Genomic DNA, 14253 nt, shown 5'->3' with positions numbered 1-14253 from the left:
ATTGAATGCACAAATGTAGGCAAAGGACTTACATAAGAGCATGGAGAGATCATCTCCTTACAGGAGAAAAAGTATAAATAAATGGGCATGTGAGAACACACGTAAGTGTGCATGAGGAGGGAAAGAGGAAAAAGATTTGAGGTCAGAGGAGCAGGTGTGGAGCAATGAGTGAGTAAATGGACCTGGGAGATATATAATTCCAGGTAGTACAATGGCTCCCTTGAGAACTAAGAGAAAATCAAACTTTCAAGGTGAGCTAAACTTCCAAGAGGGAAAAAGGTTATGGAAAGGATGATACATGGATTTTTAAAAAGGCAGGGAATGGAACTATTCTTACCTCTTGTGGGTCATATTGTTTGAGGTTTCTACCCTTATTAAATTCAGCGAAGACATCCTTTATCTTCTTGGAAGAATCTGGAGAGAAATAAACCACATGTGAAACATTGATGAATAGCTAATAGGAGCTGGGCCATATAAATTCTCTTCGTCTTACATTGATGATTATGGGGCAGTGCCTCATTCCCAGGACCCTATAGAGAAAAGTCACCCTGGTCTGTCACTCTCATTTCACTTTTCAGTACATTCTTTCTCTCACTATCTTTAGAAAACACAAATTTTATCCGATCATATCTCTGCTCAAAACCCTTCAATAGTTCTTAATTTTCCCAGAATAAAACATAACCCCCTTAGCTCTGCACACAAGTACTTGGTGATCTAATTTAGCTTATTCCTTAACAAGTACCTTCACCTTCCATTCTTGCCATTTTTTATCCACATAAAACTGCATTTCCAGAATTTTTTTTAAAGATTTATTTATTTATACAGGCACTGGGTACAGTCAGAAGCACAGGAGGGTGAGAGAATTCACCAGAGCCAGAGCGGGGAGCACAACAGGCAGACTGATGAAGTGCACTGCTGAGGGGAGCAGCGGGTGCGGCAGGAGAGGTCTGTGCGCCATGTGGGACCCTAGACAGTGGCCGGGATTGAACCAGCGCTGCAGAGGCTGTGGGCAGCTTCACAGCCCACCGCTCAACTGCTGCGCCACCAGGGAGGCCTGATTTCCAGAAATTTCTAAATGCAGTGTACTCTTTCATGGAGTTTCTTCTCTATATTGTCAACTTCACTTAATTCTCAGTACCCAGTTCAAACATCAACTCCTCTGTAAAGTCTTCCTTTACCAGTTAAAGCTAACCACATCCTCCCCTGGACACCACATGACTTTTACATAATTCTGTAATACCACTTGTCACATAATGTAATTATTTCTTACCTTGCCTATCTTACTCATCTCCTGCCTTAGTTCTAGCTTGAGAGTTGTAATTGGTTAGTCTTTGGATAGCATACCAAAGTCTGACTCATAAGAAGTGTTCAGAAAAGTATTATATTAGGTGACCAAATAAAAATCTGAACAGAAAATTTAAGACATTTTATTTAATAGGATGGGCTGACATTAAACCCCGTGGAGCCCTGTCCTTGGTGCTGAAACAGACAGAAGCGTTATGAACCACTGTGGTTTAAAAATTCTGCTTTCCACAGGAATAATTCAGAAATGACTGCAGATATGTTGATTTCTCTTTTTTATTGAGTTTTATAAGAGCATTGGGAGACAAGAAAACTAGGTAAATAATTAGTATTAGAATCACATCCTACCTGTATCAAGAGTAGTTATTAGAACTCTAGACATCAATGAAAACCAGGGTTAATATGCTCTGTCTTGCAATATCGTGTCTAATTAAGAAGTTCTAAGCTCCATTATTGCCACTACTTAAACATCTGAGCAAAGGATGGTGTCATTAAAATATGACACACTGTTTCTTGGCATTCAGGCTCTTTTTTGAGGGGATTATGCTCTCTTAGACCTTTGTAAATTGGGCGTGCTGATGGATAGCACTGTTGTCCATGATTTTGCTGACTTGTATTCAATCAAATACAAGTTATTATAATTTCAAGATTGGGGAACAATTAAATGCCACTGGAAAATGCTGCTTTTGCCTTAAAAATGGACATTTATTTTGAAATTTAAAACAGATGTTGAAAAACCAATAGCTCAGTGATATCCAGGTAGTAGACGTCATCAATTTTGGTTGCTTCCTTTTATCTCAGAAACACTATAAAAGATAAGGATGCTTCAAGGTACTGTTGATGAATTGTTTGAGTAGATAATCTGAATCATTATGGTAAAAATACCTACCCCTTTGGAGTGCAAACTGGTCCAACCCCTATGGAGAGCTGTGTGGAGATTTCTGGACCTACTAAACATAGAGCTTCCATATGATCCAGCAATTCCACTCCTAGGTATTTACCCAAAGGACACAGAAACATCAATTCCAAAGAGCACCTGCACCCCTATGTTTATAGCAGCACTGTTTACAATAGCTAAGCTTTGGAAACAACCCAAATGCCCCAAAATAGATGTCTGGATCAAGAAGATGTGGTACATATACACCATGGAATATTACTCAGCATTCAAAAAAGATAAACACATGCAATTTGCAGCAACATGGATGGCGCTGGAAGGGATCATGCTCAGTGAAATAAGCCAAAAAGAAAAAGAAAAATATGGGATGGTCTCACTCAACGCAGGAATCTAGAAAACTTAAATAAGGGACCAGGAAAATGAATAACTGTAAGAAAGTGAAAATCAAAATCAACAAAAAACTATGAACCAGAGACACTCTAAGGGGGGTGAGGGGTGAGGAGGGGAGGGATTGGAGTCAAAATAAGGGGGTTGCAATTGTATGGGGAATATAAAAATAAAATTTATTTAAAAAAAAAAAACATACCTACCCCTTCTTGGGGACACTTATTACATATTCTCACATACTCTCCCCTACCAATCCATGCAAATTTGGTTAATATTTTCTTCATCTTACAGATAAAGAAGCCTAAAAATCAGAAAAATTAAGTGACTTTCCCAGAGGATTTGGGGCTCCATTCCTGAGTGCACAAAAGAGGGTCTTGCCCACAGTTTTTTGCAAGAACTCCTATTTTGTTGGGTGCTTACCTCAAGCGAGGCACTGTTCTAATAACCTTATATGTTTCATTTAAACTCCACAACTAGCTTCTAATGTAATTATTATTCCCATTTTAGAGAAGAGGAAACTGAGGTTTATGGAATTTAAGTGGTTCTTTCAAGAGTTAGAGTGGACCACTCTTATTTTTCTAATTATTTGACACAGCTGTTAAGTTCATCAGATGCTTGGCCACTGGTAAATCAGAAGATAAGGCCCTTCCTCTATCAGTGGCTTTCAAACCTGACTTCATATGAAAATCATGAGTGTTTTTATACACACGGAAATCCAGGTCTGAATGTGAGGCGAATTAAATTCAGCATCTCTTGGAGAACCCAGGAATTGGTGTATTTTGAAGCTTCCTGGGGATTCACATATACAAAGTTTAGAGTTACCGTTTCACTATGCGATTTTATTGTTAAAAAAAGACTATATTAAGAAGTAGCTGACATTGTTGGATAATTACTGCAAAGGAAAAATAGTTTATAACTGCTAAATCTAAAATTTCTGTGCTTGGCAGACTCCCCATTGTTTAACTGGACAGAACTAAGGAACTCCACTCAACAGGTCAACTTGTTCAGCTGCTTGACAGGGTATAGATGCTTTTTGCATAAATCTATGTGGGCAGGACCATCAGCATATAGCCTAACCCCAAATCAGGTGTTTAGAAGGTTCTTTTCTGTGATCAAGGTCACTAGTGGTAACACCTGCTCTAAAATATTTCAATTTGGTATTGGCTCATTATGCTTTATGTGTTAAGAATTCTGAGAACTTAACCAATCACTGTTCCCAGTGTTTAAGCAAATTCAAAACATTTTTAAGGAGAAAACTGGTCTCTACTCATAGGCACCTTTGCTGACACTTTTGTGTAGAACAGAGATGCTCTCCATCAGAACAAGCAGACAAATCAGGAGCTTCAGTGTTTATAGCAGAATATTCTCTAGGCTTCTGGAACCAGAGGATTGAAAAGTTTATGGGTTGTCTTCTTGATGTTAAAAATTTATGGAACACTGAGTATCTGAGTACTAATCATATGACTAACTTTGAAAAAATTGTAAATTAACATTTTCAAAAGTAAATAGGAAAACTTATAGATGAGATAGAATTTCTAGGGTGTAGGATAACTCCTCAAAATTTTCTAAGCATCTGTAATGGACAGGAAGGGACAGGGATGGAGCAGGAGCGCTACAATCTGAGCAGACAGGGTAAAGGAGAAGTCCTGGAGCTCTCAGTGGCTTTTGCAGGCTTTTACCAGGTACACGGCAGGCAGGGGTGCTGGGGGACAGGGGTGCTGGGAGGCTGGCAGACCTCCCAGACCCTAGAAAGCCTTCACTCTGCCTGGGCTCTCCAGCGCTCTCTCTGCTTCTCTCGTGGTTCTGCTCTCAGCTGGCGTCCCTGTGACACCGTCCTTATAAGCCCAGTCTCAGCCCAGGTGAATCCCATCTACATATGCTCACACCCTATTCCAGGTGCCCACCATCAGGCATGCATTCAGGACCGCAAGGATCCATCATCAATCCTAATGGTGGGAGAGCAGAAAAGCCTGATACTTTACTTACCCTACAATCCATCCCCTCAGGGTTTTCTGCCATACAGTCTATATACAAGTCATACACGTTTCCCTTGGCAATATGAACACTGCAGCCATGACCCACAAAAGCAAATGAAATACATCACAATATAAAAAATAAAATACAACAAAACACAAATAAGTCCAGGCAGGGCACCAACCTAGTGGCAAAAGACAAGATTATTGGCACCAGCAGATGATCTACCACTTCTGCTGCCGAAGGCACTGCTCATACAAGGGGGGAACCATCCGACTGTGGTCTCGGCCACAAGCCACACACCTCATCCACCCCCCAGGATGCACTCACTCTTGGTTGGCGATTCTGTGCCCTTTGGGGGTAATCGCCAACCCTCAGGGTTTCTGTCTGCGGTCGCTCCAACACTGGGCTTTCATAGCCACCAATGTGACACGCAAACTCCTGCACTCAGGCCAACCCATTGCACAAGCACATGGGTCAGGGATCCGTGGATACAAGCTCCACATGCGGCCTCTCTTGGGTCCCCTCTTCAGCTTGGGCTCTACCACAAGCCAGGTTCCCTACCTGTCCCCCAAGGATGAGCTCCTCAGATCCTCACCCTTACTCCACAAGGAACAGGGCATCACCCACAGGTGATTTTAAGAGACTCACTGGCCTTCAACATATTTAAGCTGCGTAACAGCCACACAGGGCTTCCCAATCTCAGCACCAGCTTTTGTCTACAAAGTTGGCTTTTTTCCTCTGCCTAGCTGCTGGGCAGTACAGGCTGTTTTGGTCATCAAGGCCTACTGGCCACCCCCAGATTCCCATCTCCTGGGGTGTACAAACAATACCATCCACCCCCAGGGTCCCCAAAACATAACAACCTGACAAGGTTCCTCTGCCTTCTGGCGGGATTGTCAGTCCAAGTCCATTAGTCCAAGTCTGTTGGCCTATCCCTGCATCAGCACTGGCGAGATCTGAACTGTGGCCCTTTCTTCCCCGGTGATTCTGCTGCTTTGGGGGTCATTGGCTGATTCCCTCAGGCTGTCTCCTCCAGGCAAGGTCTCGTCCTGCAGCTCCCGGACCTTGGCTACCTCCTATGCCTCCATGACGCCTCCAACGTTGTCGCAGGCTCTCGATCTGCTACTCCTCAGTCGCTCCAGAGATCCTCGGAGGACTCCTAACCCGACTGTTTCGGATTATGTTGCAGACTTACGCCAATTGTAATGGCAGGAATGGGCACAGTGCAGGTTTTCTAGGATTCCAGCAGACGGGTGACGGAGGAATCCTGGAGCCCTCAGTGGCTTTTGCAGGCTTTTATTGGGATTGACCAGGTACACGGCAAGCAGGGATTCTGGGGGGCCGGGAGGCTGGCAGGCCTCCCAGCCCCCAGCAAGCCTTCACACCGTCTGGGCTCTCCGGTGCTCGCTCTGCTTCTCTTGTGGTTCTGCTCTCTACTGGCGTCCCCGTGACTCTGTCCTTAAAAGCGCCGTCTCAGCCCAGGTGAATCCCATCTACCTAGGCCCACACCCTACTCCAGGTGCCCGCCATCAGGCATGCATTCAGGACCACAAGGATCTATCATCTATCCTGATGGCGGGAGGGCAGAAAAGCCTGATACTTTACTTACCCTACAGCATCTCAAAACTAACATGCATATGAATTACCTGGGGATCCAGTTAAAATGAAAATTCTGATTTATTATGTCTGGGCAGGACTTGAGATTCTGCATTTCAAATGAGATCCCAGGTAACAACAATTATTCAAGTCCATGGACCTCAGTTTTTTTTGTTTTGATTTTTTTCATGTTTGCTGTTTTATTTCTTAAGAATAAGAATATTTGCCAACTCTATGTCACTATTTCCTTTTAGACTTTATTACAATATAAAAAAGAGTGAATAATAATCATTATGCATAGTCATTCTGTATGACATTTTTTTTATTTAGATTCCTCAACCTGCTAAAGATGGAGCTTCCATATGATCCAGCAATTCCATAGCTAGGTATTTACCCAAAGGACACAGAATCATTAATTCAAAAGGGCACCTGCACCCCTATGTTTACAGCAGCACTATTCACAATAGCTAAGCTATGGAAACAACCCAAATTCCCAAAAATAGATGACTGGATCAAGACGATGTGGTCCATATATACGGTGGAATATTACTGTAGGGACAGGAACAGGGCACAGTGCAGGTTTTCTAAGATCCCACACAGACGGGGTAAAGGAGGAGAGTCCTGGAGACCTCTGTGGCTTTTGCAGGTCTTTTATTTAGATTTACCAGGCATATGGCAGGCAGGGGTGCTGGGGGGCTGGGAGGCTGGCAGTCCTCCCAGCTCCCAGCAAATCCTCACTCTATCTGGGCTCTCTGGCGTTCTCTCTGCTTCTCTTCTTCTCTCGGCTTCCGTTCATTCTTGGCTTCTGCTGGTGTCCCCGTGATGCTGCCCTTATAAACTCAGTCTCTCAGCCCAGGTGTCCCCACTCCAGGTGCCCGTCATCAGGCATGCATTCAGGACCACAGGGTTCCCTCATCTATCCTAATGGTGGGAGGGCAGAAAAGCCTGATACTTTTACCTTACCCTACAATTACTCAGCAATCAAAAAAGATAAACTTATGCCATTTTGCAGCAACATGGATAGAGCTGGAAGGGATCATGCTCAGCAAAATAAGCCAGAAAGAAAAGAAAAATACCGGATGGTCTCACTCATAGCAGGAATTTAGAAAACCTAAATAAGGGTCCAGGAAAAAGACGAATTATAATAAAGTAAAAATCAAAATCAACAAGCAACTATAAACAAGAGACACACTACAGGGCAGTGGGGAGAGGAGGAGGGATTAGGGTCAAAATAAGGGGGGTGGGAATTGTATGGGGAATATAACCAAGATGAAAATGCATACATTGTGCAAAAACGAAAAGTGATGTAAAAATATATAGAATAAAATTTTAAAAAAGGCATGGACCTCAGTTTTAATAAGCAGGCCTTAAGCAACATTATTATTTATCTGTGGCTGTCTGTCACAACACAGAAAAAAACATGATGCTGAGGCTGGAGGAAGATAATCCACAGACTGGGAAGACCATAAATGACTCACAATCCAGGGAGGAAGAGACAGAGAGTGAGAAAGGGAAGGGGAAGTTGGCACATTGAGGGGAAAAATCTAGTTGTTTCTCCTTCTGATGAAGACTGGGATGTATGAATAAGTTTTATAAGCACCCCAACCAATCAAAACACAGTGAGATGCCTAAAAGCAAGAGTGGGATTTCCAAGGGTGCTGGAAAGGCAGAGGTTGATATCAGAACAGAAAATTCAGGCCCAGGAACACTTCACCAAAATGCCTACATTTCCAGCCAGGAGTCAGGCCCCGGAGCAGAATGTAGGAAGCTCATGTAAGATGCCCGGTTTCATAAGCATCGACATCCTCCCATTACAATTCCTATCTTGTTCATTATCTACAGCATGTAGCCCATTGCCACTCACAACATTGGTGTGCAACAGTTAGGGATAAGAACCAGCAGCATCAGCCTCCTCTGAGAGCTTGTTAAAAGAACAATCTCAGAACTACCCCAGATCTGCTGATTCAGAATCTGCATTTTAACAAGCTCTCTGGGAGATTCACATGCACATTCAAGTTTGGGAGTCATTGTTCTACACAAGTCTTTATCCATAGATGCTGTAACTGCTTGTGGGCAGAATCCCAGTTTTTTTCTAATGAAAAGAATGCCAGCTGTGCTGAAGGAGACGTGGGTGAGAAATAGCTGTGGTTATCCCTCTTAAGATGGGAGCAACCAGACTTAATCTTTTCTGCTGCTAGGACCCGATGAACATTTATTTAGTTGAGTCTCACTCTACTGACCAATATAAATCACAAGGTTTCAACGAAGCTTGCTTAAAACCTAACACTCTTCTACAAGTCAGCATTTAACATGTTTTCTGACTCCTGTGTTAACACTGACAGGTTTGAATGTTGAACTTTAAATTACCTACACCTTAAAGTCAGAAATTTAGCCTTGACCTGATTCTAAGGAAATATATTTTCTATTAGCACAGTTTACTGATTCATTCTCCTTAAAAATACTTCATTTTTTTTCTCTATGACATCGTAATTCCCCACCCCCTGCGTAATTCCCCACCCGCTGCTGGGCACTCCCCAATCCCTCAGTTTGGGTGCACACATGGTTGAAGGTTGTGTTCCAATGGATACTTTTAGCTTAATTTGTTGGAACTATATTGAAACAATTGAATTTGAACTGGAATCAAGAACTTCTGTTCTAATTGTTATTCTGCCATTGACCTTCTCTGCGACCTTGGACAAGTCACTAAGCTCTTCTGGACTCAGATTCTCATTTGTAAAATGGTCAGGATTGGATTTGATGATGAGTAACATCTCTCCCAGCTTTAAACAGTACAAAATCAAATATCCATTGGCTAATGTAGGAAATGGTTGGTTTAATTTCTTTGAGAATTAAAAGTCAAAGCTAATTTTTTCCCTTTCTGAATAAGCATATAGTTCCTATCATTAATAAATTATGGAAAAACACTAGGAAAAAAAAAAAAAACCTTCCTGCCCCCCCCCCCCAACATCAAGACTAGAATGACAGTAAGTCAATTATATCTCTGAAACTGTCAGGGGGAAGGTCAGTAGGACACATCCCCAATGCTCATTCCTCTGAGATTGAAAAGAAACCTGTTTAAACATAGAAACCAAGGCCTGGAAGGTCTAATGAAGGTCATTTAATCAGCTGGACATCTGATACTCTAATCTCCTTCATGGTGTCTCCATCAACTCTGCATAAACAGTCCTAGGGAAAGGAAACTCGGTTACTCTTAAGTCCATTTTGTTCAATGTTGGGCAAGTTTGGTCTTTAGGAATCAAGTGTTCCTTACTTTAAACTTAAAGTCTTTCTTCAGAAGATATCTTCCCTAGTCCCAGGGCTACTTCCGGTAGCAACTCAAGATTAATCTAACACCTCCTCTTCACAATAGCACTGTAGCTAATTTAATATATCTAGTCCTCCCTTACCTCTCCCAGATTCATCCCTTCTCCAGGAAATATGCGTGATATTTTCAGTCATTTTCTTCATAACCAGGCTGTGAGTCCCTAACCATGGCAGCTGCCTTTCTCAAATAAGATCCAGTTTGTCCATTTTCATTGCAAACAGTGGTGCTCAGAAATTAACTTCCTGAGAGAGGTGTGAACAGGGTAGGACAGAATGTGGCTATTAGTTTGCTTATTAGACACCAGAGCCTATAAGGATATCTATCCTAAGATCACAATCAGAGATCTGGTTAAATCAAATAATGTACATGTCTTTAAAAATAAATCTCTGCAACCACTAATAGTAATGTTTCTGAACAGCACTGAATGCTAAGGGCACACCTCATGATAAATTGTGTGCTAGGTAATCTCCAAGGACAGGTGTCTTCTGTGTATTCCCTCCTTCCCTCCAGAGTGAGCCACTCCCCATGATACGTGGAGTCTATTCTGCCACCTCATAGAACCTGGGTTAGGCCTGTGACAGCTCTGATTGATGGAATGTGAAGGGAGTTCTGGTCTAGAACCTCTGAGGCTGTGTGTTTAAAGACTTGGCAGCTGCTCCTTTTGTACACGTGGAGCCTGAACTGCATGTGGGAAGGGTAGACGCTGCTGGACAGAGAGGCCATATGGATAGGTTCTGGAGATGAGAGAGTGGCTGGAGCAACGGACCTCACCAGCCACACTGAGGTGCTGGCTTGTGAGCGAATGGGCCAGGCATCCCACTCCGAGCACCAAGCACTGTGAGCAGGGACTAGTGATCCTGCTGGGCCCTGTCCAGATCACTGCCCCCCAGAATCTCAGGAAAATCTTGGGAAAAAACAAAATGTTTGCTTTACCCTGTTGAGTTTTGAATTCATTTTGATCCAAAAAATGGCTAAAATATATTGTTAGGTGAAGCAAACAGCATGCAGAATAGCAGAGCAAGTTAGTTCTTTATATATTTGTGTGTGTGTGTGTGTGTCTGTTTATACAGATGTATATAGAGTTTAATTATTTGTATTAATATACAAATTATCTCTGGGAGATAAGACCAATGGTGGCTTTAAATCTCATCTTTCTGCTTTTTAGTTTTTTTGTAATTTTTATTTTATAACAAAAAAATTCTTACTATCACATTATCTTTTTTAACAAGTGCTTTTACATTATCGATTCTCATTAAACTATACATGTATGTGTGCATATATTTGTGTGTGCACATATAAAGGAGGTAAATATGTCTTTAAGGGCAGTTTTAACATAGCTCATCCCCAAGAGAATGGCACAGAGAAGGTGCGGGTTTTATGGTGTCTAAACAGAACTCTCCAAGAATCTCCTACTTTGAAATACTTGGCCTTCCCTACTTAGTAACCCCGCTGGAGAAAGTTCTCAATTCTCAGGCTGTACACTTCAGTTATTCCACTACTGCAAAGCGCCTGTTTATGTGGTGATGGAAGAACAGTCTCCATGGCAACGGATATGACTGAATACCAGAAAGTGTCTAAAATTGGTAAAAGCGCCTTTTCAGGGTTTCCTCTGAGAAGTAATCCTTTTCCAAGAATTGAACCTCTTTTTCCTCTCCTGTGAGAACAATGGTGTCAGAGCACCTTGCTCAGTCCTGGGACTCAGGCAAAATGAGAACGGGTCAGAGTAAGCGGAAATCGCTGGTTAAAAAAAGACCCAAACCACAAAGGAGCCTCTTCCTATTCAATACTCTAGTTTCTTTTCACTGGAGTAGGAGACTTCTGCTTTGCCACCTTTGGGTCCCCCCTTTTCTGGCTCTCTCCACATGGGACTCTTTCCTTCCTCTCTTTGCCTGTCTGGTTCTTCTCTCTTTGCCTGCTGTGAGCTCTTGGAGGGCAGGGATTGTGTCTTACTCATTGATGACCCCTGGAGACTGGGAAGGCATAAGTGGACATGTCATCACCATTTCACAATCAACACTTTCAAGTTGCCCCCACTCGCCCTGCATCCTAATGATGTCATTTCCCACAGATTTTCAGTCTGCGAGGTATCTTTGCTGGATGTCTTTTGTTCTATATGTTTTGATGACACTTCCACTACAAATTTCCACAAATTAGCATTTGTTCATTTCCACATTCACCATCCTACTCCTGTTCCTCAGTTCAGACTAGATCACATCTAAGGATGCTGCCAGGTCTCTCTGATCTGGCACCTCCCTCATCTAGGCCACTCTGTACCTAGACACCAGATTCAAGGCTCTGAATTTTGCCACCTAGGTCTTAAACCCACATCTTGACATGCTGGAACCATGGCCTCTTGCTATGCCCACCCCTCCTATGTCCTCCTCCCTGTCCTTCTGCTCTTCTCCACCTAGCCCGGAATTTTTCCTCACCATCCTCTTCTGATAGGCCCCTCTCCCTTCACTTCCATTGCTGCCACTCCCACATGCCCACCATCAGTTACTCACAAATTAAATGTCCTTTCTCTACAGAAGGAATGTTATGTGTTAAATCATCCCTCAAACTCTGATGTTGAAGTCCTTATCCTCAGTACCTGGAAACATGACCTTCTTTATTTGGAAGTTAGATCTTTACAGATGTATTAACTAAGATGAGGTCATACTCAAGTAAGGTGGGTGCAATCCAATCCAACTGCATCCATGTGAAAAGGGAAATGTGGACACAGAGTCGTGCACACAAGGAGAAGACAGCCATCTACAGCCAAAGAGAGAGGCCTGAACAGGTCTTCACCTCCCAGCCCTCAGGAGAAATCAGCTCTGCTGATCCCTTGATTTTGGGCTTCTAGCCTTCAGAACTGTGAGACCTTCTGTTGTTCTAGGCCACCCAGATTGTGGTACTTTGTCCCAGTAGCCTCTGTATCAATTACCACAGCCTTAAATTCCCTTTTCATTTAAGAGCTCAGTTTAGCCAACTCTGCCAGAGGTGTTTGGCCACTGCCTTAAACCTGTTCTCTGCTTGTGTCCTAAGCACATTTCTGACTCCCTAACAAGATTCTGATTCCTCAAGGGCAAGCCTTTTCTTTGTGCCTCTTTTTTATCCCTGACAGGGCCTGGTACTTGGCTGACCTGCAGAGCAGGCTGAATTAAGTGGCATTTACCCTAGAGGGTGATTCCTTGCTCTTTGTCAATACATTACAGTTTCTCTAAAGCAACTGAGGTCAGATAAGCAGCCACAGGCTCGAGGAAACCAGAAGGGATGCTGATCAGTAGCAGTTCTATGGGATTCCTGTTGACCTTGGGGAGCACATGGAATCATAGGTCTTAGGCCTGGTAGGTCCAATGGAGAGAGATTATCTAATCCAATCTCCTTATTTTGCAGTAGAGAACACTGACCTTCTGGGTGTTATAGGCTGTCATATCCCACAGTCAGAGTTGGTGCATCAGATGGATCCCCTACCTCCCATACCAGTGCTGCCTGCCCCATAGTAGGAGGGTAGCCTGCCAGAGAACTTTCAAAAGGTAGGTCAACATTCATAACCCCAGTAATTTACTAAAGCACCAGTTCAATTAACACAAAAGGAGAGGCAATTAGAACAAAGGGGTGGGGCAGGGGCAGCAGTACGGCTGAGAGCACTACAAAACAGAGCTCTGGAGAAAGTCGGTGCCACTGCACAATCATGACGGTCAGTATGTGTGTATACAGTGCAGTTGATATTCCACCACAGCCAAGGCAGATTCTGGTCACCTATCAGGAGAGGAGGGGCCTGGTTGCAGTGGTGATGGTGGGGTGTTGAGAAGTTGTATGTTTGTGTGTGAATGTGGAGTTCACTAACACTGTGTCTTGATGCATTGAAATTATTCCTGTGTGCAGCTAATGAGATACCAAGACATCCCCTTTGCTGAAACCCAGACCTTTCCAGAACCAAGTCAAGAAAGACACATGCATCAGAATGCTATTATCCCTGGACGAAGGCATTGAATCCAAACACAAGAGTCCATTAAAGCAAATGATTGAGTAACGTGTAACCATGTAGCCAGCAGCTCTTCAGAAATTATGCCATAAAGAGGTTTTAATGACCTGAGAAAATATTTATGATATTATGTGAGGTGGAAAATACAGGATATAAAAAAAGCATGTCTTCACAAACTCAACCACAGGAAGGGCATGTTCCAAAAGGCGTACAGTTCAGCTGTGAGTTTTGACCTACTTTTATTTCCTCCCCTGTGTGTTCCAAAATTTTATGGTGAGTATGTATCATTTATAGGGCAGGAAGATAATTTTGGTTTTTGGTTTAAAGGCACTGCTCCTGTGTTTATAAGGATAAACAAGTAAAGGTTGTCAGACTCATTGTCTGTGGCTTTGCAATGCTACTGTTCTGCTTTCCAGAAATGTTCTCTCCCAAAAAAGAGGAAATCCCAGCCCAGATGGGACATCTCATTTACTCACATTCAGAATATTTCTGGAGTTGGTCGAATTCTTCTGCAGTGAGGGTCACCCACCGTTCTTCACTCATCTTCCTGATGGGTGTGAGTACTTGGGGCAGGGACCGAATTGTGTTCACCAGGGTGAATCTGAGGCCCAGTTCAGTGTCTGGCTCATTGCAGACACACCATGGACAGGCCCTTCAGGAGACTTCTGGAGGACTCAAGTGTCTACAGCAGTAGTGGCCACCTTCCAGCTGGTGAGAGAAGACCTCAGGCACGTCCCATCCTTCCAAGTGCAGCCAAGGCAAATTCGGAAATCCTTGCCTCCCTGAGTAGTAGAAAAGACATCA

General features: G+C 43.1%; 1 protein-coding gene across 5 annotated transcripts in view; it reads right to left on the bottom strand.

The window, feature by feature from the left end:
- Positions 1 to 13992, bottom strand: part of DGKG (diacylglycerol kinase gamma) — a gene marked incomplete at both ends in the record, with an annotated part of 149893 nt that extends 135901 nt beyond the window's left edge. For all 5 annotated transcript variants that reach the window (XM_084231210.1, XM_084231212.1, XM_084231213.1 and 2 more), the window contains 2 exons: positions 338 to 414; positions 13926 to 13992. In XM_084231210.1, coding sequence (XP_084087336.1) covers positions 338 to 414; positions 13926 to 13992 — 144 coding nt within the window. The remainder of the gene's footprint in view (positions 1 to 337; positions 415 to 13925) is intronic.
- Between the last annotated feature and the right edge of the window lie 261 nt (positions 13993 to 14253).

The sequence above is a fragment of the Talpa europaea genome (assembly GCF_964194135.1).
Source record: "Talpa europaea genome assembly, chromosome: 4".
Lineage (NCBI taxonomy): Eukaryota > Metazoa > Chordata > Mammalia > Eulipotyphla > Talpidae > Talpa > Talpa europaea.
This window is presented reverse-complemented; position numbering and strand designations above follow the sequence as displayed.